This window comes from Periophthalmus magnuspinnatus, chromosome 20 (genome assembly GCF_009829125.3).
Source record: "Periophthalmus magnuspinnatus isolate fPerMag1 chromosome 20, fPerMag1.2.pri, whole genome shotgun sequence".
Lineage (NCBI taxonomy): Eukaryota > Metazoa > Chordata > Actinopteri > Gobiiformes > Gobiidae > Periophthalmus > Periophthalmus magnuspinnatus.
In genome coordinates, this window is record NC_047145.1 from 25,838,324 (window position 1) to 25,863,889 (window position 25,566).

Consider the following 25,566-nt stretch of genomic DNA (forward strand, 5'->3'; position numbering starts at 1 on the left):
TGCCGTAGTAGTTGTTCTGGTTGTAGTAGTTGCTGTAGTTGTTGTAGTTGCCGTAGTAGTTGTTCTGGTTGTAGTAGTTGCTGTAGTTGTTGTAGTTGCCGTAGTAGTTGTTCTGGTTGTAGTAGTTGCTGTAGTTGTTGTAGTTGCTGTAGTAGTTGTTCTGGTTGTAGTAGTTGCTGTAGTTGTTGTAGTTGCCGTAGTAGTTGTTCTGGTTGTAGTAGTTGCTGTAGTCGTTGTAGTTGCCGTAGTAGTTGTTCTGGTTGTAGTAGTTGCTGTAGTTGTTGTAGTTGCCGTAGTAGTTGTTCTGGTTGTAGTAGTTGCTGTAGTTGTTGTAGTTGCCGTAGTAGTTGTTCTGGTTGTAGTAGTTGCTGTAGTTGTTGTAGTTGCCGTAGTAGTTGTTCTGGTTGTAGAAGCTGTTATAGTTGCAGTAGTTGTTGTAGTTACAATATTTACAGTAGTTGTTGTAGTTGCAGTAGTTGAGGTAGTTGTTGTAGTTGCAGTAGTTGTAATTGTTGCAGTAGTTGTAGTATTTGTCGTACTTGTTGCTCTGTTCCACTGTGATTAAAACCATGACTTCTCTTTTGTTTGGTGAACCGTAATAGTTTGATTATGGACAGATTGAACACTTTGAACTGGATTGCAGATTAAGCACTAAATGGGCTTTTTGTCGAGTCAATCCATCAAGTCCAATACTTTCCCCATTAAACCAAATGAGTCCATATTAATTCCAATTGCTTTGTTTTCACACCCAGATGACAATGGCCTTCCAATCAGCCAACCTGCAGCGGCTCTGGACAAACTGCCAGTGCCACCTGCCTTCGCTCTCTGTGGCGTTGATTAAAAATGACTGAAATAAATGGAGTGTTTTAATCCTGATGAAATCAAATCATACGGTTTGGTGGGAGGAGGCAGGGGAGGAGGGAGTGGAGGAGGGACCCAGCTGTGCAGCCACTGGAGCGAGCGCTGGACCCAAGAGCCAAAACAATCTGCAACTGATGGCCATCGTACTGAAATAATTAGGCCAAAATAGAAGATGGATGGTGGAAATATATGGAATTTTAATGTCATTATTAGAGTACAATTGTTGTCCAAATACAGTGCCTATTTTATGCACGTTACGTAAAAATGATGGTCTGACATGTTGAGGTTGGGAAATTTGACCCATCCTTCAGTGTCTCTGGGTTACACCTGTCAGCAGCAGTGGAACTCCGGATTGGACCTATTGTGTATTTTTTGGGTTGTTGGGGGAAACTGGAGTGCCTGAGAAAACCCACCCATACACAGGCAGTACACGCAAATTCCACACTGAAAGACCTGGGAACTTAACCTGGAACCTTCTTGCTGTGAGAAGAGAGTGTTAACTAATCAGCCACTACAGAGAGTAAAGACCAAATATCAACCAAATATCATGCTATCTGGATGAACATATCTAAAATTGTTAATCAATGCAAAGTCAAAAGCGAGTAAAATGTGCCCCACCGGACCTCTGAGTTAAATAAATAATAATAAGATAAGTTGTTGCTGTTTTCATAGGCTTAGGAAAGCTCATGTTACTGTGCAAAACAATAATTCATTATTAATACAAGTTTGGAGCAGTGACCATCTAATTTGATGTGTTTTGCTCAGAACTAAAACCAAAATATTCTCCACCAGTTACTCTCCTGTGACTGGGTTCAACCAATGTGCAAATGACAAATTACTTTTCCATTGTTGTTTCCTATTCTCATTTTCTCGTTTAAAATTTGTTGGAACATTGTATAATTTTACCCACCCAGAACTCATTTTGTGACATTTGTAAGAGCTTTTGGTGTTTTTAAATTTAAATCTTGTGGTCTTTTGTCCACAGTGTGCACTTGTACTACCTGTTCCCGAATCTGGAGGAGGGAGGACTGGCTACCTACAGAACAGCCATAGTCCAGAACCAACACTTAGCCATGCTCGCCAAGGTAAACACGGCTCCTCACATAACTATGAGTCTGCCCAAGGTGTCTGGAATGTTCCACAGTGCAGGAGTAAGCGTATCTGTAACACTTTATACTAACTACTAATAGGGCTTTTTTAAAAAAACCTTGACGAACATGCATTCTCAGTGTTAGTAGGGTCACCTCTCCATAGATCTTACCAGTAACTTGTAGCATTACCTGCTTATCTCCATGGTGATATAAATACAAGGTGCACTGTATAAGTTTTCTGGTGGAGGGCCTGTCATCATCTAGTCTCCACGGAATGGTCGTCGTTATGGAACTAAACGTATCCATGTCAGACAATGAGATGATATCACCCGGCCAAGTTACAGGTCTAATCTGTGGAGAGGCAACCCCGCTGAGTCAGAATGTAGACTTTTCAAGGTAGTTTTGTGCAATAAAAATATATGTAATTGAATATTTAATGTTATACTATGGATAATTTCTGAAAGAGCAATAACATCTACATGGACGCTGAAGCAGAAAAAGTTATGCAGTGTACCTTTAAGTAGTATAAAGTTGTATTTTCCAGAGTGTAAGTCACACAGGAGTATGAGTTTCATCAGCCAAATGCATAATAATGGAGAACAAAAACATATATTTTACATATAAATCACATCTGTGTATAAGTCGCTCCCCCGGCCAAACTATGAAAAAAAAACTGCGTCTTATAGTATCCAGTAGGTTCATAGTAGTCCATGGGTGTATACTACTTTATATGTCATATACTTGTGAAAGATACAGTTCAACATCATTCTAAAGCTTCAGGAAACATTCACTTCTGTTCATTTCAATGGGACTTTTATTAGTATTGATACCTGCTCAAATGAGTATCTACTTTCGATACTAGTTTTAGCATCGATTAGTATTTGATTTTCTACACTTTTGACAGCTTTACCTTGAAGCATGTTACAAACCTCGTCAGCTTTCATTTTTGTCTCCTTTGGGTTCATACTAATCTTAAAAGCTCATTGTGTATTTTTGAACAGTCTTTGCTTGTCTGTTATCACTTGCTCCCTGTACTCCCCCTCCCCTCTCCCCCTTTGGCCCGTCTCCTCTTTGGCACGTTAGCAAAGCGCACACAACAATAATCGTCCCGTGATGTGAAGAAAGCAATTAAAAACTCCAATCTTTCATGTCCCTCCCCGCTGAATACAAACGCGCAGCCGTCCGAATCTGCATTAGCGCTGCGTCGCTAGCTAGCTTGCCTTTTCAATTCAATTTGCTTCTTGCTAGCGCCACAGTTGAGGGAGACGCGCTCTTGCCAAGTTGTTTACCACTCCAAAAATCTCCAAACACAATTATCTTTCATAAAAATATCTTGAGAAGCATAAACCGAGTACTTCACTCCACTTGGAAGGCTTAAAGAAGTCAGAAGTTGAATTGTTGAGCTAATTTGTGGTATTGTTCGCGGGGGGTTGCGTACCACCAGCAGCTAGCCGGGGTAATTAAACAGCTCCCCGCCTGCTCCCATAGAGGGGGCTGTGCGAATGGTGCGATGCCAGCAAAATCAACTTCTTCAGACTTGGCTCAAATTAAAGACAGAAAAGTTTGAGTGACCAAATTCGGTTGAAACGCCTGTTATGAAACTGATAGAGAGAGTCCGTAACAGTCCAAACGGTGCAAAATGACATCCTAATGAACCTCCTTTTTTCAGTTAGTCGTTTTCTGCTCTAAAATGTAAACGTTAAGCTTCAGTCTATAAGTTTAGGCATAATTTAAAATATGCACTCAATAGTTTTCCTAAATAAAGAGGAAATAAACTGTTTTGTAGATATGAAAGCAGGGCTGTTTTTAAAGGTGCACTATGCAACTTTTCTAGTGGAGGTCTGTTGTCTGTTTGTTTCCATGGAGATGTTATTGCTTTACTAGTGCCACAGTGTGGCATTAAACTTACCTATGTTTTGTTTTTGTTTTTGTTTAGTTTTATTTTATTTTTTCCAATAAATGCAAGATATGTAGGTGTAATGCTGTGCTGTGGAACATTCCAGGCAAAGCAATATCATCTCATCATCTTTATCATTAACCTCCAGCAGAAAAGTTAGTGAAAATCTGGCTCTAGAGATGATGGCAGTTTATTTAATTATTTATTTTAAACATATTTCTACATTACACTAGTGTTTAGTGTCATGCATAAGTGTTTTAGTGTTATGCATAAGTGTTTTAGTGTTATGTGTAAGTGTTTTAGTGTTATGTAGAAGTGTTTAGTGTTATGTATATGTGTTTTAGTGTTATGTGTAAGTGTTTTACTGTTATGCATGTGTTTTAGTGTTATGTATAAGTGTTTTAGTGTTATGTGTAAGTGTTTTAGTGTTATGTATATGTGTTTTAGTGTTATGTGTAAGTGTTTTAGTGTTATGCATAAGTGTTTTAGTGTTATGCTTAAGTGTTTTAGTGTTATGTATATGTGTTTTAGTGTTATGTGCAAGTGTTTTAGTGTTATGTATATGTGTTTTAGTGTTATGTATATGTGTTTTAGTGTTATGTGTAAGTGTTTTAGTGTTATGTATATGTGTTTTAGTGTTATGTGTAAGTGTTTTAGTGTTATGCATAAGTGTTTTAGTGTTATGCTTAAGTGTTTTAGTGTTATGTATATGTGTTTTAGTGTTATGTGTAAGTGTTTTAGTATTATGCATAAGTGTTTTAGTGTTATGCTTAAGTGTTTTAGTGTTATGTATAAGTGTTTTAGTGTTATGTATAAGTGTTTTAGTGTTATGTGTAAGTGTTTTAGTGTTATGCATAAGTGTTTTAGTGTTATGCGTAAGTATTTTAGTGTTATGCGTAAGTGTTTTAGTGTTATGCGTAAGTGTTTTAGTGTTATACATAAGTGTTTTAGTGCTACGTATAACTCACATTGAAACTAAAGCAGATTGAGTCTTAGCTGAGCTGTGTATTTAATTCTGTTCACTTTTTTTACACTGGGAAATCTGACTTTTTTTAATGATCCTCTGAAGGTCACCCTACTCTCCCCTGCTCTCCTCCTCCCTGCTCTCTATCTCACTTCCTCTTTTCCCTCGTTCTCTGCCACCTTTCTTCTTCTCCTCTATGGTTCCTCTCCACATCGCTCTCTACCTCTGTAGTCATTTCTTTCTCCGCTCTCTTCTCCCCTGTCTTTCCTGTCTCTCTCCCCTCTACCTCACCCCTATACTCTCTCTCTCATCCCTCCACTCTGTATCTCTTTTCCTCATCTCCAACTCTCCACTCTCCATGTTCTCCTCTTCTAACTTCTTTCTCTCTGTCCATCTACCTAACTCTTCCCTCTCTTTCTCTCTCTATCTTTCTCTTTTTCTCATCTCTCCACCCCCCGTTTCTCTCTCTTTTCCCTCTTTCTGTCATCTCTTCTCCTCCCTCTCTCCTCTCTACTCTGTCGTTTATTCTCTGGGCCTGTTGCCGTGTGTCTCATCTGGGCCATAGCAGAGCCACATCTGTCTCTCATTCAGACCTGGTCCAAAGTGAGCTGCCAGTCCCCCGATTCCTCCACATGCCCTCCTCCACCTCCCCTCCTCCACCTCCCCTCCACCTCACCTCCTCCACCTCACCTCCTCCACCTCACCTCCTCCACATGCCCTCCTCCACCTCCCCTCCTCCACCTCCCCTCCTCCACCTCCCCTCCTCCACCTCACCTCCTCCACCTCACCTCCTCCACCTCACCTCCTCCACCTCACCTCCTCCACCTCACCTCCTCCTCATGTTCACAACACAGTGACATTTATACCAAAGAAAACACAAGAAGCTACTGGATTTTGCATAATCCAGGGTTTTCAACAGTTTTGGGCGTCTTGGCCGTAGCAGGTCACCTTTTATAACTCAGTGTGTCTGTATACAAGTAAAGCTTTTTTTGAAATAACCAATTTTATGATCCAGCTGTTTGACCCTATCATCATTTGTTAGGGATTGGCTCCACAAATTTGCCATTTTAATCTCTTGGCTTGAAGGCCCTGTTCTTGATTTTTTATTTTTATTTTTTCCGTGTATTTGAGCAAAATGTCTCTTGCGCAGTACAAATATATTGTATAAGCAGGTCTTGAGGTCTAAATCAGTCTGCTGTGAATTGTTTGCATCTAATTGTAGTGTATAAGTAAGTATAGAGTGTTATAGACAGAGTCAGTGTGTGGTTAGCATGCTAGTTCTTGTTTGCTTTAACAAGAATAATTTTGGACCAATGCAAGCTGTTTAAAATGAACTAGGTCTGTTTGTTATGTTTTTAAGACAGTAAAAATCAGGTACAGTGTCTTTAAATCTTTTCAACTGACAACAATCATGTCTTTTGGGTTATGCATTTTTACCATTTTCTGAAGCAACTGCCAAACGAGACGTTGAACTTTGTGCCAGTTTTAGTTTCGTATGGATAGGCCCAGTGATTACAGAGATATGAACCATAAACCAGGTCTACACATCTGACACTTACACAGAGAACTCCACCTGAGGACTTTCACCTGTCTCAGGTTAAACAAAAGGGATGCTACACTGTTGTGATGCCACTTTACCCTATCACCCACCTCATAGTACTGTACTTTTTCATATCAAAATACCACCCGTGCTTTCCAACGTGCAAATTTGAATCACTTGTCTTCCCAAACTATACCATATTTTCTTTGAGAACAGGCAGCTTCCACATTTATTCCCCAATGTTGCTTCCCGATGCCGATACAAAAATGCTATTACAGAGAGAAGAGGCTGTTAGAGCGGCGTGGAGGGGCCTGATGAATGCGTCACGCTCTGTGCTCACGAAACTCACCAGTATATTGTCCATTTGTGTTTCCATTTAAGGAGGCCTGCTTCTATTTTGTTTCATATTGGACTTGTTTTAAGCATTCGTATCTATTTCATATGGCATGGTACTATCTTAAATTCGAATAACATGTAGATGGAACAAGAGACAGTAAATAGGTGCAATGCTTAAAGACGTTTTCAGCTGTTATAATACGGCAGGGCTGCGTTATAATGGGCTTTTAATCTAATAGAGGCACAATCATTTCAATTTGCCGGTGATCAGCTTGGGCAGTTTTAATGGAGAGGTCTACAGCCAATCAGTGAAAACAAATGATTTAGAGCAGAGAGGAGAGTTTTTAGGAAGAAATTGTACTATTTTTTGTGCATGTGTTAAACTGTAATCATTATGTTTATGTAAATTAATATTAAAAGGTATTATAATATTAAAAGCTATCAAAGTCAACATTCTATTTGGCGTATATGGTCCAGTCCTATAGTGCCTTGTTGTGTGTACGCAGTGTTGCAATGTCAAGCTTCCACCCTCTGTCCTAAAGGTAATTGATTCAAATCTCACCCACTCCCTGATGGCTCAGTGCAGTTACAGTCATGTGGCTAATTGTAACTGAAATGGCATCTGGAGTAAAACAAAGAAACACAAATAATACAATAAATAATAATTTCCAGCTACTTACTTACCATTGGCACTGTATGTTTATAATAAATTGAACTGCCATGTAATTATGAATGTGTTCTAAACAAATATGCAGTGGTTCATTTCTGTACATTTTTACACTTTTAATGACATGAAACTCTACAGTTTGGTATATTTGTGGTCACAGTATGTATGGGTTCTTGCAGACACGTCAGTGCCACTCGATTGTCTTGTAAACTAAAAAGATGTAGGCTGAATTTTGAACTTGTTGTGCTCTACCCATCTACCTCAAGTCTTGTATTTATACTGTATATAAACTTTGAATTATCTCCTAATGTGATATATCTTACATGTATAGTTCATGTGACAAGGAAAATTATGCAAAAAAGAGCAAACTTATGTGGTAAAGATAAAAATGAAAAATGAAAAGTTCAATTTGTTGTACTTAATCTTAATCAAATACAAAAATGCAACAGCTCGTGTAAAAATCCACAGATTGACTGACACGTGTCACCAGTGTTTTCTCTCTTGTGCTTTAAACAACCAAACCTAATTATTGTGTTATCTGATTTTTCTAGTTTTATTCTATATGTAAACATTGGATAATCTGCTCCCTAATGAGATGTTTTACAGGTATATTTCACCTTGTTTATGTTTTTGTTGTTCAGAAGTTGGAGTTGGACCGGTTCATGCTTTACGCTCACGGGCCAGATCTGTGCAGAGAGTCAGACCTGAGGCACGCCATGGCCAACTGCTTTGAGGCGCTCATCGGTGAGTTTAATCCACTGTTATTATTAGAATTAGTATTAGTATGTTATTATATTACGCAATACTACTATGGATGTGTTCACTCAAATTTACTAATAATATTACACAATCACTAATGGAGGGCTGGTGGACGCTAACCCAATCTATATATGCCCCATTTTAAATAGAAGAGAGTTCTACAACTTAACAAAGTACCACATGTAAAACAGCTTATTATGCAGAAATCTACTTGCTTTTAAGGTTGTTAGATTGTTATGATTAATATAATGCATATTTGAGTAATCTTTATTCCCCTGCGTTCAAGAAAGTTCTGAATTTTTTCATAAACTGTCCAGGGCCATACTCAGGATTACTAAAATACAGAGGTCATAATTAATTTGACCAAAAATATATATTTAAATAATGAAAATAATGTTGCATAACTTTATAAAGGCTTTTCTATTTCACTCAAGAGGCTCCCTGCATATTGTGCTGACTATGTGTCTTGACATGTAGCAGCAGGTAGAGCTACTGTTGAAGGCAGGGGGGCCTGGGGCCCATGCCCAGGGACCCAGGGAACATGATGTAATTTCATGTAAGGTGGTGCATTTTGGAATAAAAATGTCTTTTCTTCAGCTATAGCCTGCATTATTGTGATTATCTTTGTCTGTATTAGTGGATATGAGTGGAGCACACTGCTGTGCTCTTCTTTAGTCCAACTTGAAAAAAATCCCGAGGTCTGTACCTCATGTACCTCAATGCTGCGTACGCCATGAAACTGCCATACATGTAGGAGTCATGCTGCGGAGTCATTTTGGCACAAATGACAAACAATAAAAGAAAGTAGGTGCAATAGATTATAAGTAGAAGAGAAAACCATAATATGTCCTCTACAACATCAGTTTGTAGAACATGTGATAGTTTTTGAAAATGTTTAAGAGGTAAGTCCTTAAAAGTGTTGTTTCACAGAATAAACAGTTTGGTTAGACCTGAATCTGCCTGGTCCTCAGATCTGAAGAGTCTCGGAGTGGACTTTGGTGCATAAGAGACTAAACCCTTCATAACTTCATAACTGTGTGTGATTTGAATACATCAGCGATATTGGCTGAACTCAGGGCTGTGCCATTTTTTTTCTTTTGTTTTGTTCGATCAGCAACTTTCTTATTAAGGACTCTTTTAAGTCTGCCCTTTAATGCCATACTCTGAAACATTACAGACTACACATTAGAAACAGGTGCTAATCCCAATTTCAGAGCCTAATAAATATATGAACGCCTCAGACAGAAATAATCTACACCTACAAATAACCAGGTCTTTACTACACATTTAATTTTGCTTTGAGGGTTGAAAAAGTCATATCTATGGCCAATTATTGGTTCATTTTGGTTTTTATTTGTTGCAGTTCATGTCTTTGAATGATTCTGTATATTTAAATATGTCTACTGGCATAATCTTGCTTTATTGTTTTCATATAAGTGCCATAAAGGGGTTTCAATATTATCGTTTATCACAGTATTTCTTTGTAGAAATATATCACGCTTCAAATGTGTTATGTTGACAGGCCTTGCTGCTACTGTTGTACACAGAGCCTCATGACGCCATCACTAAGAGGGACCAAAGTGACATAATACCATTTGGAAAGTTTACTCATTTTTAACTTGAACGTATGAAATAATTGAAATTTAATAGCAAATTGGTACCTCTGTGTTGTGTGGTCGTGTTTTTGCATTTATAACATAACTGCTTTTCTGAATTTATTAAGTATTTATTATTTACTTAGCTATAAAAAAATAAAAACTAAAGCCAAAAAATCTAACAAGGGGTAAATGTGACAGAGATATTAGGAGTCAAAGAGGCAGTGACAGCCAGAGGACAGAATACATGAAGACTTCACTATAATGAACCAGGAACAAGTGTGCCCCCCGAGGCCTGTAGGGGGCAGCGCAGCCAGTCAGCACTTTCCCACTGCGATCCTGTAAAAGACAAGACGAGGGGGGTCTTTAAATGAGAGCGAAAGGGAGGGAGAGGAGGGGGTCTTTAAATGAGAGAGAGAGGGAGGGAGAGGAGAGGGTCTTTAAATGAGAGAGAGAGAGAGAGGGAGAGGAGAGGTCTTTAAATGAGAGAGAGAGGGAGAGGAGGGGGTCTTTAAATGAGAGAGAGAGAGGGAGAGGAGGGGTCTTCAAATGAGAGAGAGAGAGAGAGGAGGGGGTCTTCAAATGAGAGAGGGAGGGAGGAAGAGGTCTTCAAATGAGAGAGAGAGGGAGGGAGAGGAGGGCGTCTTTAAATGAGAGAGAGAAGGAGGGAGAGGAGGGGGTCTTTAAATGAAAGAGAGGGAGGGAGAGGAGGGGTCTTTAAATGAGAGACAGGGAGAGAGAGGAGGAGGTCTTTAAATTAGAGAGAGGGAGAGGAGGGGGTCTTTAAATGAGAGAGAGAGATGGAGAGAGAGTGGAGGGAGTTTTTAAATGAGGGAGGGAGAGGAGGGGGTCTTTAAATGAGAGAGAGAGGGAAGGAGAGGAGGGGGTCTTTAAATGAGAGGGAAAGGGAGGGACACGAGGGGTCTTTAAATGAGAGAGCGAGGGAGAGAGAGGAGGAGGTCTTTAAATGAGAGAGAGAGGAGGGAGGACTTTAAATGAGAAAGAAAGGGAGAGAGACGAGGAGGTCTTTAAATGAGAGAGAGGGAGAGGAGGGGGTCTTTAAATGAGAGATGAAGAGAGAGTGGAGGGAGTTTTTAAATGAGAGAGAGGGAGGGAGAGGAGGGGGTCTTTAAATGAGAGAGGGAGGGAGAGGAGGGGGTCTGTAAATGAGAAAGGGAGGGAGAGGAGGGAGTCTTTAAATGAGAGAGATGAAGAGAGAGTGGAGGGAGTTTTTAAATGAGAGAGAGGGAGGGAGAGGAGGGGTCTTTAAATGAGAGAGGGACAGAGAGGACGGGTCTTTAAATGAGAGAGAGAGGGAGAGAGAGGAGGAGGTCTTTAAATGAGAGAGAGGAGGGAGGACTTTAAATGAGAGAGAGAGGGAGAGAGAGGAGGAGGTCTTTAAATGAGAGAGAGGAGGGAGGACTTTAAATGAGAGAGAGAGGAGGGGGGACTTTAAATGAGAGAGAGGGAGAGTGAGAGGAGGGGGTCTTTAAATGAGAGAGGGAGAGAGAGTGGAGGGAGTTTTTAAATGATAGAGAGGGAGGGAGAGGAGGGGTCTTTAAATGAGAGAGAGGGAGGGAGAGGAGGGAGTTTTTAAATGAGAGAGGGAGGGAGAGGAGGGGGTCTTTAAATGAGAGAGAGAGGGGAGGAGAGGAGCGGGTCTTTAAATGAGAGAGAGAGGGGAGGAGAGGAGCGGGTCTTTAAATGAGAGAGGGAGGGACAGGAGGGGTCTTTAAATGAGAGAGAGGGAGAGGAGGTGGGTCTTTAAATGAGAGAGAGGGAGAGAGAAGAGGAGGTCTTTAAATGAAAGAGAGAGAGGAGGGAGGACTTTAAATGAGAGAGGGAGGGAGGGAGAGGAGGAGGTCTTTAAATGAGAGAGAGGGAGAGGAGGGGGTCTTTAAATGAGAGAGGGAGGAAGAGGTCTTTAAATGAGAGAGAGAGGGAGGGAGAGGAGGGAGTCTTTAAATGAGAGAGAGGGAGGGAGAGGAGGGGGTCTTTAAATGAGAGAGATGGAGAGAGATTGGAGGGAGTTTTTAAATGAGAGAGAGGGAGGAAGAGGAGGGGTCTTTAAATGAGAGAGGGACAGAGAGGACGGGTCTTTAAATGAGAGAGAGGGAAAGAGAGGAGGAGGTCTTTAAATGAGAGAGAGGAGGGAGGACTTTAAATGAGAGAGAGAGGAGGGAGGTCTTTAAATGAGAGAGGGACAGAGAGGACGGGTCTTTAAATGAGAGAGAGGGGGAGAGAGAGTGGAGGAAGTACTTTAAATGAAAGAGAGAGGGAGGGAGCGGAGGCAGGACTTTAAATGAGAGAGAGAGAGCACGAGAGAGGAGGAGAGAAGAGGGAGAGAGTGGGGGGAGGACTTTAAATGAGAGAGAGGAGAGGGTCTTTAAATGAGAGAGAGGAGGGAAGACTTTAAATGTGAGAGAGAGGAGGGGGTCTTTAAATATGAAAGAGGGATGGAGAGAGAAGGGGAGAAGAGGGAGAGAGAGGAGAGGGTCTTTAAATGAGGGAGAGAGGAGGGAAGAAGGGGGAGAGAGAGGAGGGAGGACTTTAAATGAGAGAGAGAGAGAGAGGAGGGGGTCTTTAAATGACAGAGAGAGGGAGAGAGAGCAAGGAGGACATTAAATGACAGAGAGAGAGGGAGAGAGAGGAGGGGCAAAGAGGGAGAGATGAGGGGGTCTTTAATGAGAGAGAGAGAGAGAGAGAGAGAGGGGAGGGGGGTCTAAATTAGATGGAAATGGGAATGGAAGAGAAGCAGGGTGAGAGAAAGTGAATGAAAGAGGGAGGGGAAGAGAGGATGGGGTCTTTAAATGAGATAGAGAGAGAGAGAGAAGCCGAGAGAGAGAAAGGGAGTGAAAGGCCGGGCGGGGGAAGAGAAGGAGAGAGGGGGAAGAGATGGAAAGTGGGAGAGGGAGGAAGAGAAGGAGAAAGAGAACAAGAGACAGGGAGAGGAAGAGAGAGAGAAGAAAGAGAGACAAAGATAGGTGGACAGAAGAAAGGGGGGTCTTTAAATGAGCACTTTGTGAATATGTCATGAGAAAAAGAGGGAAGAACAGGGGGAAAGAAAGAGGAAGATAGAGAAAGAGAGAAGGAGCAGAGGCTGAAAGCTGCTAACACTGCAGCTCAGTGAGGGGCCCTATCTGCCAGGGGGGCCTAAAAAGCAAAGGCTCATACAGAAACAGAGAAAAGAGAGAGAAATGGTGACAAAATGGTGCCTTTTACTTTATAGTGGCAGCAATGTGCGCGCTATCAATCTATTCTTCAAAAAATCCAACTAAAATCAGAGTAAGATCAGGAGTCTAACCCACAACCTCCTGGTGAGAGGGAGGAGACAGGATAACCACTCTGCCAGTTTATTATAGTTAGTTTTCAAACTTGATTAGCCCACAGCGATGGACACGTACTTTTGTTCTCTTTTGTCTTCAAAGTACATTTCAACTGTATAAAGTGATGAATAAACAGATCCATGTTGTACGGGGCGCGCGTGTCAGATTTACCCCCCACGGTGATGCCTTTCTCTGGGACTCAAAGCGCCGAGCTCCCCCTGTCTCCTGGAGCTACACATCCAACGCATTCAAAGTCACTTTTTATGTTTGCTCTACACTGTAAAAAACAATAACCTGGGCTCAAAGGAACTGATTCAGAATGGATTTAAGTGATTTGACTCGTAACGATTTAATCGTTAATATAACTTTGATTATGCTTATTGTGTCTTTGAGCAAAATGTGTCCGGCCCTAGTACAGATATATTGTAATGCAGCTCTTGAGGTCAAAATGTGTCTGCTGTGTGCTGTCTGCATCGAATTATAAAGAGTTTTACTGTCCAAGAGTCAGGAAGTGCACAGTTCGGTGCTAGTTGTTGTTGTTAGCATTACTGTGATGGCTTAACTCTGCTTTGGTCTCTGAAAAATGTGAAAAGTGCTTATAAACTCATCATGGTGAATAATTAGAATGGTTTGAAAGCGTAAGGTCAGTGAGGAAGAACTTTGGACCACTGCAAATTGTTAAAAATGGTCCAGTTGTGTAAAAGTGTAAAAATCTGTCTCTGGTTATCTTTCTTTGTCTCTTTCCTCTTCTCTTGCTGCTGTCTCACGTCTCTGTCTCTCTCTTCTTCTTCTGTTATGTCTCTGCTTCTCTCTCTTCTTCTCATGTTCTGTCTCTGCTGTCTCATGTCTCTGTTTGTCTCTCTCTTCTTCTCATGTTCTGTCTCTGCTGTCTCATGTCTCTGTTTGTCTCTCTCTTCTTCTCATGTTCTGTCTCTGCTGTCTCATGTCTCTGTTTGTCTCTCTTCTTCTCATGTTCTGTCTCTGCTGTCTCATGTCTCTGTTTGTCTCTCTCTTCTTCTCATGTTCTGTCTCTGCTGTCTCATGTCTCTGTCTCTCTCTTCTTCTCTTGTTCTGTCTCTGCTGTTTCATGTCTGTTTGTCTCTTCTCTCTCTGCTTCTCTTCTGTCTCTGCTGTTTCAGGTCTCTGTTTGTCTATCTCTTCTTCTCTTGTTCTGTCTCTGCTGTCTCATATCCCTGTTTGTCTCTCTCTTCTTCTCTTGTTCTGTCTGTCTCTGCTGTCTCATGTCCCTGTTTGTCTCTCTCTTCTTCTCTTGTTCTGTCTCTGCTGTCTCATGTCCCTGTTTGTCTCTCTCTCTTCTTCTCTTATTCTGTCTCTACTGTCTCATGTCTGTTTGTCTCTTCTTCTCTCTCTTCTTCTCATGTTCTGTCTCTGCTGTCTCATGTCCCTGTTTGTCTCTCTCTTCTTCTCTTGGTCTGTCTCTGCTGTCTCATGTCTCTGTTTGTCTCTCTCTTCTTCTCTTGTTCTGTCTCTGCTGTCTCATGTCCCTGTTTGTCTCTCTCTTCTTCTCTTGTTCTGTCTCTGCTGTCTCATGTCCCTGTTTGTCTCTCTCTTCTTCTCTTGTTCTGTCTCTGCTGTCTCATGTCTGTTTGTCTCTTCTTCTCTCTCTTCTTCTCATGTTCTGTCTCTGCTGTTTCAGGTCTCTGTTTGTCTCTCTCTTCTTCTCTTGTTCTGTCTCTGCTGTCTCATATCCCTGTTTGTCTCTCTCTTCTTCTCTTGTTCTGTCTCTGCTGTCATGTCCCTGTTTGTCTCTCTCTTTTTCTCTTGTTCTGTCTCTGCTGTCTCATGTCCCTGTTTGTCTCTCTCTTCTCTTGTTCTGTCTCTGCTGTCTCATGTCCCTGTTTGTCTCTCTCTTCTTCTCTTGTTCTGTCTCTGCTGTCTCATGTCTGTTTGTCTCTTCTTCTCTCTCTTCTTCTCATGTTCTGTCTCTGCTGTCTCATGTCTCTGTTTGTCTCTCTCTTCTTCTCTTGTTCTGTCTCTGCTGTCTTATGTCCCTGTTTGTCTCTCTCTCTTCTTCTCTTGTTCTGTCTCTGCTGTCTCATGTCTGTTTGTCTCTTCTTCTCTCTCTTCTTCTCATGTTCTGTCTCTGCTGTCTCATGTCTCTGTTTGTTTCTCTCTTCTTCTCATGTTCTGTCTCTGCTGTCTCATGTCTCTGTTTGTCTCTCTCTTCTTCTCATGTTCTGTCTCTGCTGTCTCATGTCTCTGTTTGTCTCTCTCTTCTTCTCATGTTCTGTCTCTGCTGTCTCATGTCTCTGTTTGTCTCTCTCTTCTTCTCATGTTCTGTCTCTGCTGTCTCATGTCGCTGTCTCTCTCTTCTTCTCTTGTTCTGTCTCTGCTGTTTCATGTCTGTTTGTCTCTTCTCTCTCTTCTTCTCTTCTGTCTCTGCTGTTTCAGGTCTCTGTCTCTCTCTTCTCTTGTTCTGTCTCTGCTGTCTCATGTCCCTGTTTGTCTCTCTCTTCTCTTGTTCTGTCTCTGCTGTCTCATGTCCCTGTCTGTCTCTCTCTTCTTCTCTTGTTCTGTCTCTGCTGTCTCATGTCTGTTTGTCTCTTCTTCTCTCTCTTCTTCTCATGTTCTGTCTCTGCTGTCTCATGTCTCTGTTTGTCTCTCTCTTCTTCTCTTGTTCTGTCTCTGCTGTCTTATGTCCCTGTTTGTCTCTCTCTCTTCTTCTCTTGTTCTGTCTCTGCTGTCTCATGTCTGTTTGTCTCTTCTTCTCTCTCTTCTTCTCATGTTCTGTCTCTGCTGTCTCATGTCTCTGTTTGTTTCTCTCTTCTTCTCATGTTCTGTCTCTGCTGTCTCATGTCTCTGTTTGTCTCTCTCTTCTTCTCATGTTCTGTCTCTGCTGTCTCATGTCTCTGTTTGTCTCTCTCTTCTTCTCATGTTCTGTCTCTGCTGTCTCATGTCTCTGTTTGTCTCTCTCTTCTTATGTTCTGTCTCTGCTGTCTCATGTCGCTGTCTCTCTCTTCTTCTCTTGTTCTGTCTCTGCTGTTTCATGTCTGTTTGTCTCTTCTTCTCTCTCTTCTTCTCTTCTGTCTCTGCTGTTTCAGGTCTCTGTCTCTCTCTTCTCTTGTTCTGTCTCTGCTGTCTCATGTCCCTGTTTGTCTCTCTCTTCTCTTGTTCTGTCTCTGCTGTCTCATGTCCCTGTTTGTCTCTCTCTTCTCTTGTTCTGTCTCTGCTGTCTCATGTCCCTGTTTGTCTCTCTCTTCTCTTGTTCTGTCTCTGCTGTCTCATGTCCCTGTTTGTCTCTCTCTTCTCTTGTTCTGTCTCTGTTGTCTCATGTCTCTGTTTGTGGCTCTGATCTCACGTTTGGTGTTTTTAGGTGAAAAATGGAGCTGGTCTCTTCTGTCACTCTGTCACACAGCAAATCTCAACATGTTTTTTATCCACACCCTCCTTCTCTCTTTCATCTCTCTTTCTCTCCATTTGTCTTTCTTTCTTTTAGATTTCGTTCTCCCTTTCACTTGCCTCTCTCTTATTCATTCTTTCTCTTTCTTATCTTCTTCTCTCTCTTCTCTACCCATTTCTTTACCTCCCCTCTCTTTCCTTCCTCACCCTCCATTCCCCCTTTCGTCTCTCTCCCTTGTCTCCCTGTACTCCTTTCTCTTTTTCTGTCTCTCCCTCTATCTTTCTCTCTTGCTCCTCTACACCCTGTCTTCTCTCTCACTCTCTCTACCTCTCCCCAGCCGTCCATTAACCCTTCTTTCTCTTTTTGTTTCTCACTCCCTCCTCAACGCACCACCTTCCTCTCCCCTGTTATCTGTTTCCCTCTTTCCCGTTCTCCTCATCCTACCTCTCCCTCCTCTCTCTTTCTCTGTCTTCCTCCTCTATGCCCTCGTCTCTCTGCCTTTCTCCCTTAGCTTTTCTCTTCCTCCTCAACCCACCATCCCCTCGCTCTCTCTCTCTCTCTCTCTCTCTCTCCCCCTCCCCTCTTCTCTTTTCTCTCTTTCATACGCGTTGGCAGCCTGGCGGTTGACTGTGAGCCTGTCAGTGTGTGCGTTTTCTGTTCAGTGTCACCTCTTCTCCAGAACAGCAGGCGTCAGAGCAACAAACACATTATTTGTACACTTTTATTTTTTATTCCCGTGCCACTTTGCCCCTCCTCTCGTAATAACACGTCATTTCTGACTCTGAAATCGAACTAGATTTGCTTCACAATTACACAGTCTGGCTCTGAATTGGTCAGTAATAGCATAGAGTGATCAAAAGTCCAAAAGGTGCCACGATAGCAACAAGACAGGAACTTTAAACTGCTGTGAAACGGCAGGCGTCTGACCCTTAAAGTTTTCTCCTATAGACAAGCATACTGGCTCTGAATTGGTCAATTATAAATGACGCCAACACTTGAACTGCACAAAAGTGATTTTGATGTAAGTGCGGAGGCTTAAAGGGGCGCTTGGTTTAACTGTTAAAACCTATCTCCTCATACGACAGTACACACTTCACCAGCACTAAACACTGACAAAGAGTACCAAGCTGTAGGCATTCACTACTGGGGAAAGTGTCCTCTGCATTTGACCCATCCTTCAGTGTCTCTGGGTTAAACCTGTCAGCAGCAGTGGGACCCATCTCCAGATCTTGAGCTAGTCTTGGTCAGCACTACCTCAGCTGGAGGCTTTGACCTATTGCCCATGTTTTGGTTGATGTGGGAAACTGGAGTGACCGGAGGAAACCCACCCAGACACAGGGAGAACACTCAAACTAGATAGCCATTGCAGTGGTCCTTCGTTCTAAAAATAACCCGCAATAGGCAAAATCCGCGAAGTAGTAGTTTTCTGAGACAGGCACTAACATTTTCTCACATTTCTCTCTTGTACGTACGACCATATTTGCATATAGGAAAGATGTGTGAAGTTTTTTGGTTTTGTTTTTTCGTCTGCCCATCATTATTATTTCTTAGACTCACACTCTTTCTCTTAGTAAGCATAAGCCCATTTCTACATTTCGCTTGCCACGTATTGTTTTAGTTTTGGGCCTGTTTCTTCCTTGACCCCTCTGGCCTGTTCCTTCTCTTTCTCTTCCTAAACGTACTCTTAAATGGCCTCTCCTCTTTGTGCATGCAGAGGCAGACTTAGCACTGTTAGCGTTAGCATTAGCGCAGCAGTATTGTCTCTGTGTGTGTCTGACCTCAGTTTTATTTGTTTTGACTTTTGTGACCAGTGAACTCGCCCTGTCGGAAATTAGATAATCTACTGTTTAGCATGGACCAGACCTCCTCTCCCCTTTACCCTCCCTCTCCATCGTTCATTTCTCACTCTTCCTCCCTCGCTCTCATTCATTTGTAACTCCTTTATCTCCCCTTGTGCTCTCTCTCTCTTTCATTTGTTACTCTCTCCTCCTTCTCTCTTCGTCCATCCTTCCGTCTTTATCTTCTTCTCTCCCTCTTTGGCCCTTTTTTCTCTCAGCTGCCTCTCTTCCCCTCCTTTCTGCCATCTCCTTTCCTCTCTCTCACTCTCTCTTGCTCGCTGTCATTTCTTTCTACCCTCTCTATGTCTTACCTTTCCTCTCTCCCTCTCTTCCCCTCCTCTCTCTTTCCCTTCTGTCCTCTCCCTTGTCCTCTCTCTTCCTTCCTTGTACCTTCCTCTCACTCTTCCCACTCTTTTTGCTCATCTCTGCCTCCTTTTCTCTTCCCCTGTTTTACTGGTCTCCCTTTCTCTCTACCTCTAACTTTTCTACTGCAAACCCGTCTTTGGCTGCTCTAATGCTGGGTGACTCCTGCTCTGTTGCTCTCTTTTCGCTTTCTTTTCTCTCTCTCTCTCTCTCACACACACACACTTTCTCCCATACTTTCTTTTATTCTCTCTCTCTCCTCTCCTCTTCCTCCAATATAATGCAAGTGTGTTTATTGCCACCTTAGCCCTCACGCCTGATTGTGCTTTCGTTCTCTCTCTCCCTCTCTCTCTCTCTCTCTCTCTCTCTCCCCCCTCTCTACCTCCCTCTCTCCTCTTTGTCTCACCCTCGCCCTCTCTCCCCTTTCTACCTCCCTCTCTCCTTTCTGTCTCACCCTCTCTCTTACTCAGAATAGGAAAGTGCACCATAGACACATCTGCAATGCAAATTCGTGCCCTGGACCCTGAATAATTCACAGAGTTGAATGAAAACTGCCTTTTTTGATCCTGTCATTAACTTGAGGGAGTGGGCTGTTCTCATCTGAGCTCTTTGGCCTGTGCCCCTCCCTCACTGCTCCTCTCTCTCCATTGTTGCTCTCTCTCTCTCCCTCTCTGTTTCGACTTGTGCTCCTGTCTCTCTGCTCCTGTCTCTCCATTTTTGCTCTCTCTCTCCCTCTCAGTTTCGGCTTGTGCCCCTGTCTCTCTGCTCCTCGCTGTACATTTTTGCTCTCTCTCTCTCTCCCTCTCTGTTTCTGCTTGTGCCCCTGCCTCTCTGCTCCCTCTCTCTCTTTCTCTCTCTCCCTCTGCTCTCTTTCCTTCCTCTCTCTGCTTCGGCCTGTGCTTGTCCTTCTCTTTCTTTCTTTCTATGTTTCTTTCTCTCTTTCTCTATCCAACACTCTCTCTGCCTCTTCTTTCTCTCTCTCCCTCTGCTCTCTCTCTGTCCTCTCTCTGTTTTGGCCTGTGCCCGTCTCTCTCTCTCTCTCTCTCTCTGTGTCTCTCTCTCTCTCTCCTTCTCCCACTTTCTCTCTCTCCCTCTGGTCTCTATTCATCCTCTCTCTGTTTCGTCCTGTGCCTCTCCCTCTCTGCTCTGGTCTTTGCATTTATTCTAGGTCAAATGTTTTAGCTTAAAAAAATAAATAAATACATTAGTCTGCTGTGCGCTGTCCACATTTTATTATAAAGCGTCTGATAATTCAGAACTGCGAGGTTAGCATGCTAGTTGTTGTTAACTTTGGTTTTACTGTTTGACTGTAAACTCTTGGCTGGCCTGTGAAAGTTGTGAGAAGCGCATAATTAGGATGCTCTGAATGCATAAGGTAAGTGAGGAATAACTTTGGACCAGTGCAAATATTTAAAATGTCTAGTTCTGTTTTTTTCCCTCCTTTTTAAGATGGTAAAATCAGGTAGAGCTCCTTTAAATGTGCTGTCAGTATTTTTGGTCTTAATTTCCCGGTACAGCCTCCGCTCTGCCTGGCTTCAGATAGTGCTCCTATTGTGTCTTCTCTCTCTCTGAGCTCTCCCCATTAAAGAGCGGATTATCTCCAGTTTGACAAATATCAGATTTCAGCACAATACGCTCGCCGTCTCTACTGAGCTCGTGCAGAAAGCTTTGTTAAAACTGTACCATGTGGAGGAGTTTTGTCTGAAATGAAAGATACAAGTACAATGAACTCCGCTTTAGCACAGCGCTAGAAATGCTCTATTTTTAGAAGTGTGTGTAAAATACTTGGTTATTGTTGATTATTGTTGGATTCATTTAAAAGGAGCACACCTGCCTCCTACATCATTTCCGTGTGTGATTCCTTAATGCTGTTTCTTAAAGGTGCTGTATCTGATTTTTACTGTCTTAAAAATGTGAAAAACAGAGCAAGCTCATTTTAAATAGTTTGCAGTGTCCAAAGTTATTCCTAACTTTTCTTATGCATTCAGAGCATCCTAATTATTCAGCACAATCAATGTATGAGCACTTTTCACAACAACTAACATGGCAATGCTAATAACAATTAGCATAACATCTTGGTTCACGGACGATACAAAACAGTTTATACATAGTTGTAGACAGCACACAGCACTCTCATTTTGACCCTGAGACCTGCTTTTATGTTATATTTGTACTGGGGCAAAACAAATAGAATTTTGTAAAATAGTACAGCCCATCTAAACACAAAAGTATGTGTTATAATATTTTAATAATAATCTTGTCTCTTAAACTCATGAATAATTTAAATCAAATAAAAAACAACACCACATAAGTTTCTGGAGGTGACATGTCACCTACATAATTCCATGGAAATACAATGTTAAAACCACACTTTGGAACATTCTCCATGGAGGTACACAAGTTTTATGCCATACTGTGCAAGATCATCGCCAAAGGAACAACATTTCCATGGAAATGAGCAGGAGGAGACCCACCTCCAGGCCAAATAAAAGTCAGGTTTGCGGAGATGCAAGCCTGCTCACCATAACGGCGGATGTTGTAGGTTTTTCAGTGCAATAAAAACATTCAGAATAATAAAAAACATGCTTTTATTTTAGTGTTTTTGCCACTTTAAATGTCATGACTTAGTTTAAATGAGTGCACAGTATTGTCTCAAAAACACATGAGACATTGTGATATTTTGGTGTCTCTTTGTGTCCCTCTGCTCCTCGTCTTCACACAGACCAAGCCTGGACTTCATATGTGATGTTTTGGTGTCTCTTTGTGTCCCTCTGCTCCTCGTCTTCACACAGACCAGAGCTGGACTTCATATGTGATGTTTTAGTGTGTCTTGTCGAGTGTCCCTCTGCTCCTCGTCTTCACACAGACCAGAGCTGGACTTCATATGTGATGTTTTGGTGTGTCTTGTCGAGTGTCCCTCTGCTCCTCGTCTTCACACAGACCAGAGCTGGACTTCATATGTGATGTGATGGATTAGACTCTCTGCTGCTGTGAATTATTCATGTTTGGTTATTAATGCTGGTGTCAGTGAGGAGGTGCATATGCTCCAGACTCAGGCCTGTTATTGGAGCCATAGACACACAGCACTGACAGACAGACACATTCATTATGGTCTATGGCCTTTGCCCACCACTTGATTGTAATTATTTTAGAACAAATTAACCAGCACACGACTGCTCCACAAAATCCAAATTTTAGGAGGACGACAGTCCACATGTCTTGCCCTGTAGCTAATTTAAAGCCATATTGGGGAGCATATTTTAAAATGAAATCTTAGCTCCGCCCACCTAGTCAATGTTGAACCATGACAAAGAAATAACTTCTGTGGATAGTCTCTGATACTTGTTTCTACATGGTTCTCGTCCAACAAAATGCCTTTAAAATGATCAAAATTGAATTTATTTGCTCGAACAATGGACTGGACTTCATATGTGATGTTTTGGCATCTCTTTGTGTCCCTTTGCTTCTCATTTTCACACAGAACAGAGTGGGACTTTATATGTTCATATTGTTCACCCTAAAATTAAATATTGTATTGCTCACTATCAATCATCAACTACCATCTATATATATATATATATATATATATATATATATATATATATATATATATATATATATATATATATATATATATATATATATATATATATATTTTTTTTTTTTTTTTTTTTTTTTTTTTTTTTTTCCCACCAGTAGATGTCAGATATGAAACCTGTTCCACTGTCCCCTCCATTTACCTGGCCCCTCTCCTCACCTGGCCCTTCCGTTCACATGGCCCTCCCCTCACCTGGCCCCTCCATTCACCTGGACCCTCCCTTCACCTGGACCCTCCCCTCACCTGGACCCTCCCTTCACCTGGACCCTCCCTTCACCTGGACCCTCCCTTCACCTGGACCCTCCCTTCATCTGGCCCTTCCCCTCTCTGCTCTTCTGTCAGGCCAAAGCTGACACACTATCAGGCAGCAGTAATGTAGATAGCAACTAGTGGTGAAGTGTGAGAATACAACAGAGCTGGGACAGCCAATCAAATTACAAATGGTATACCACCTTCTTGTCTCCATGAAGATGCAATGGCTTTAAAAATTTACACAGCAGATGATGCCACCAGGTCAAGTTTCATGTCTGTGGAAAGGCTGAAGAATAGCAATAATAATGCATGATTTCAAGAGAATTTATAGTAAAAACACCTGAATTTTGAAATCAAATGCAAGATAGATAACTTCCATAAAACGCTAAAAGTTACATAGTACTGCTCCTTTAAAACAAGTCTCTCTTCACATTTACTTTCCCCTTGTGACAAAATGCCCCACTGTTCATCTACACTGTGGGTCAAATGCTCGTCTCTCACCTCCCGTTCAGCTGCTCTGAGTTCAGATATGCGACAGGTGAACATATTGTGGACAGGTGCAGCCCGAGTGGTCCTGCCGCGTTCTGATCATGTGACTCTGGCAGGTGTCTGAGCTCAGCAGGTTAAGAACACAAGGAGGCAGAGCTGTGAGCTGTATGTCCACTGGTAAAGTGTGAAGATCAAACTGAGCAAATACTGTGGAATATTAAAGCTTTTTTTTATACTGCCTGTGCATCTGATGGTGCATTTTGTTGTTGTTTCTATCATAGTGCAGCATCAGAGTGAGAAGTGGAACTAAGTGGGCAGAGCAGACAGTTTCGATGAAGTTTCTTGCTCATGCTTGAAAATCAGGGCCTGTACTTTTATTTCTATTTTTTTCAGAAAAACACTGCTTCATACAAACAGCTATTTGTGAGACTGGATATTGCCTATTCACCTTCTTCCGGAAGTTGCCGTGGGCGCTGCCGTCGCTATTCAGATTGTATTATTTTGCATGAGGCTGCAGATCTTGGCAGCAAATAAGTTCTATAGGGACTATAGAGCCTTTTTAAAGCCTCAGAGAATTGCTGCAGTGTAGACTTGACTTGTTGTTTCACATAAACATTGAACATTTGAAACAAACCAACCTGTTTTATAGTAGATTTTAGTCGCAAAACTGTTCCAAAATTCTCCATTGTAATGAATTGCATTCCCAGTTAACCGGAAGTGCCACCACAAAGAAAGCACAGTTTAGCAGCACTTACATGAGGCAAAAGTAGGCGTGGCCAAATAAGATGAATATTCTGTTAGATGAGAACCGTAAGGAAGCAACTGCCTGTGATTATCCCAGAAAACATGCAACTACTGCTATCGGTCTGTTTTAGAATTTCTCTGTCTTGTCCACACGTATTGCAGATGGATGATGGCATGAAAGAAATGTAATGTAAGACTTGGATATCTGTAGAGGTGACCCCACTCACAGTAAGAATGCAAGTTATTAGTGAAAAACCTGTAACTGAGTAAACACTAGATAGTTTAGACTTATTTAGTGCCATACTGTGAAACATTCCAAGCAGTGACATTTTCCTGGAAATGAGTAAGTTGGCGGGCCTCACCAGAAAAGTTACATAGTGCATCTTTAACTTCTACCAGAACGTGTTATTAATCACCCGTCTGCTCTCGGTTCAGCTCCTGTCTCGTCGGAGCCTCCTGTCTCCTGTACCTGGCTCTGTCTCTGCCCCTGTAAGAGTACACCATCTCCTTTAATGACTGCACTGATTCTGTGAGATTGAATCCATCGCTGTGGGCCAGTCTTTTTGCATGGACAGCCTTCTCCGCACACAGTCTTAAATGCATATCTCACTCTCCTCCTCCACGTAGGCTTTGATTGACGCATAAGGTGTAGCTGTACGGTTTTTAATACCGTTTAAAACCCCCAGGGGCACTCTCTGCTTCTCTCCCCCTCCCCCAGCTCCTCTTTTTTACACTTGAAGAAGTTTAATACGAACGCGTGAAGTTTCATTGACTTTGAGGCCGGCGTTTGGGGAACTTTGTCCAATCTGCTGCATCATCAAAACAGCCAACTCCTCTCTACTCCTCACCAATGTTCACTTTGATAAATGCATGGGAGCGGATACAGGCAGGCAGTACAAGCACTTACTAATGTGTAACTCTTTTATTTTAAAGTGAATATGATGGGCTTTCATGTATTTATAAGTATTACTTTAAGGCATTGTGCCGGATTTTTACTGTCTTACAAACGCCCAAAAAAGAACTAGTTCATTTTAAACAGTTTGCAGTGGTCCAGAGTTATTCCTCACTTACCTTACGCATTCTGAACGACCTAATTGTTCACTGCAAAGAGTTTCTAAGTGCTCTTCACAGCAGTGTGAACGTTATGGGGTGAGTGTGACCTCACCCCATAACATGTATCATAGCAACTATAGAGCCAATCAGGAGCAAGAGTGTAGAACGTAATGCCCCTTCCTCCACTCACCACTGTTTTGACAGGGGGCGGGCACTCAGTGACGCTACAGCTCAAACCTGTTGCTTACATGCTAGTGCGAGCAATCCCAGGGAAAGAGGACGCCTGATTGAGCTGTTCATATTTTGATTTACAGACACAATAGTGAAATAAAAACCCCAGGATCATGTAGAGCGGGTTAATACGGACATTTAAGACCAAAGTGACAAATCTGACAGCAGCATTTATAGAGAGAGGGGCAAAGATTTTTCAATAGAAAATCGATGGAGTTGAATCGTGACCATACTCAGGTTAGCTATGTCCATTTATATATAACCCTCTTTGCACAAGATTAATTTTACCTAAGGACTTTTTAAAAATTGAAACAACCCCATGACGTCTGTGTTTTTGTGTTCATTCATACGGGATGAGCACTGTCGGTACCGTACTCGTTTTTACAGACTTTATTCCAGAAATAGCAGACTGATAAACACACTGAAACAAGACAAGGGCCTTTAAGTAACCTGTAGCGACGGTAGCATCAGCGCCTCATTGATGCTACAGCAACCGCTGACTTTGAATCCATTCACGCTGATACAGACCCTCCATCCAAACTTTGTAACAAAAAACAGAAACTTTTCCAAAGAGGATCCATGCTGCTAGGTGCTCGGGTTG

At 42.0% G+C, this 25,566-nt stretch overlaps 1 protein-coding gene across 1 annotated transcript in view; it reads left to right on the top strand.

Moving 5' to 3' along the window:
- Positions 1-25,566, top strand: part of drosha (drosha ribonuclease III) — a 196,410-nt gene that overhangs the window by 91,890 nt on the left and 78,954 nt on the right. The window contains exons 21-22 of the mRNA XM_033985642.2: positions 1,847-1,946; positions 7,998-8,100. Of these exons, the coding sequence (XP_033841533.1) occupies positions 1,847-1,946; positions 7,998-8,100 (203 nt within the window). The remainder of the gene's footprint in view (positions 1-1,846; positions 1,947-7,997; positions 8,101-25,566) is intronic.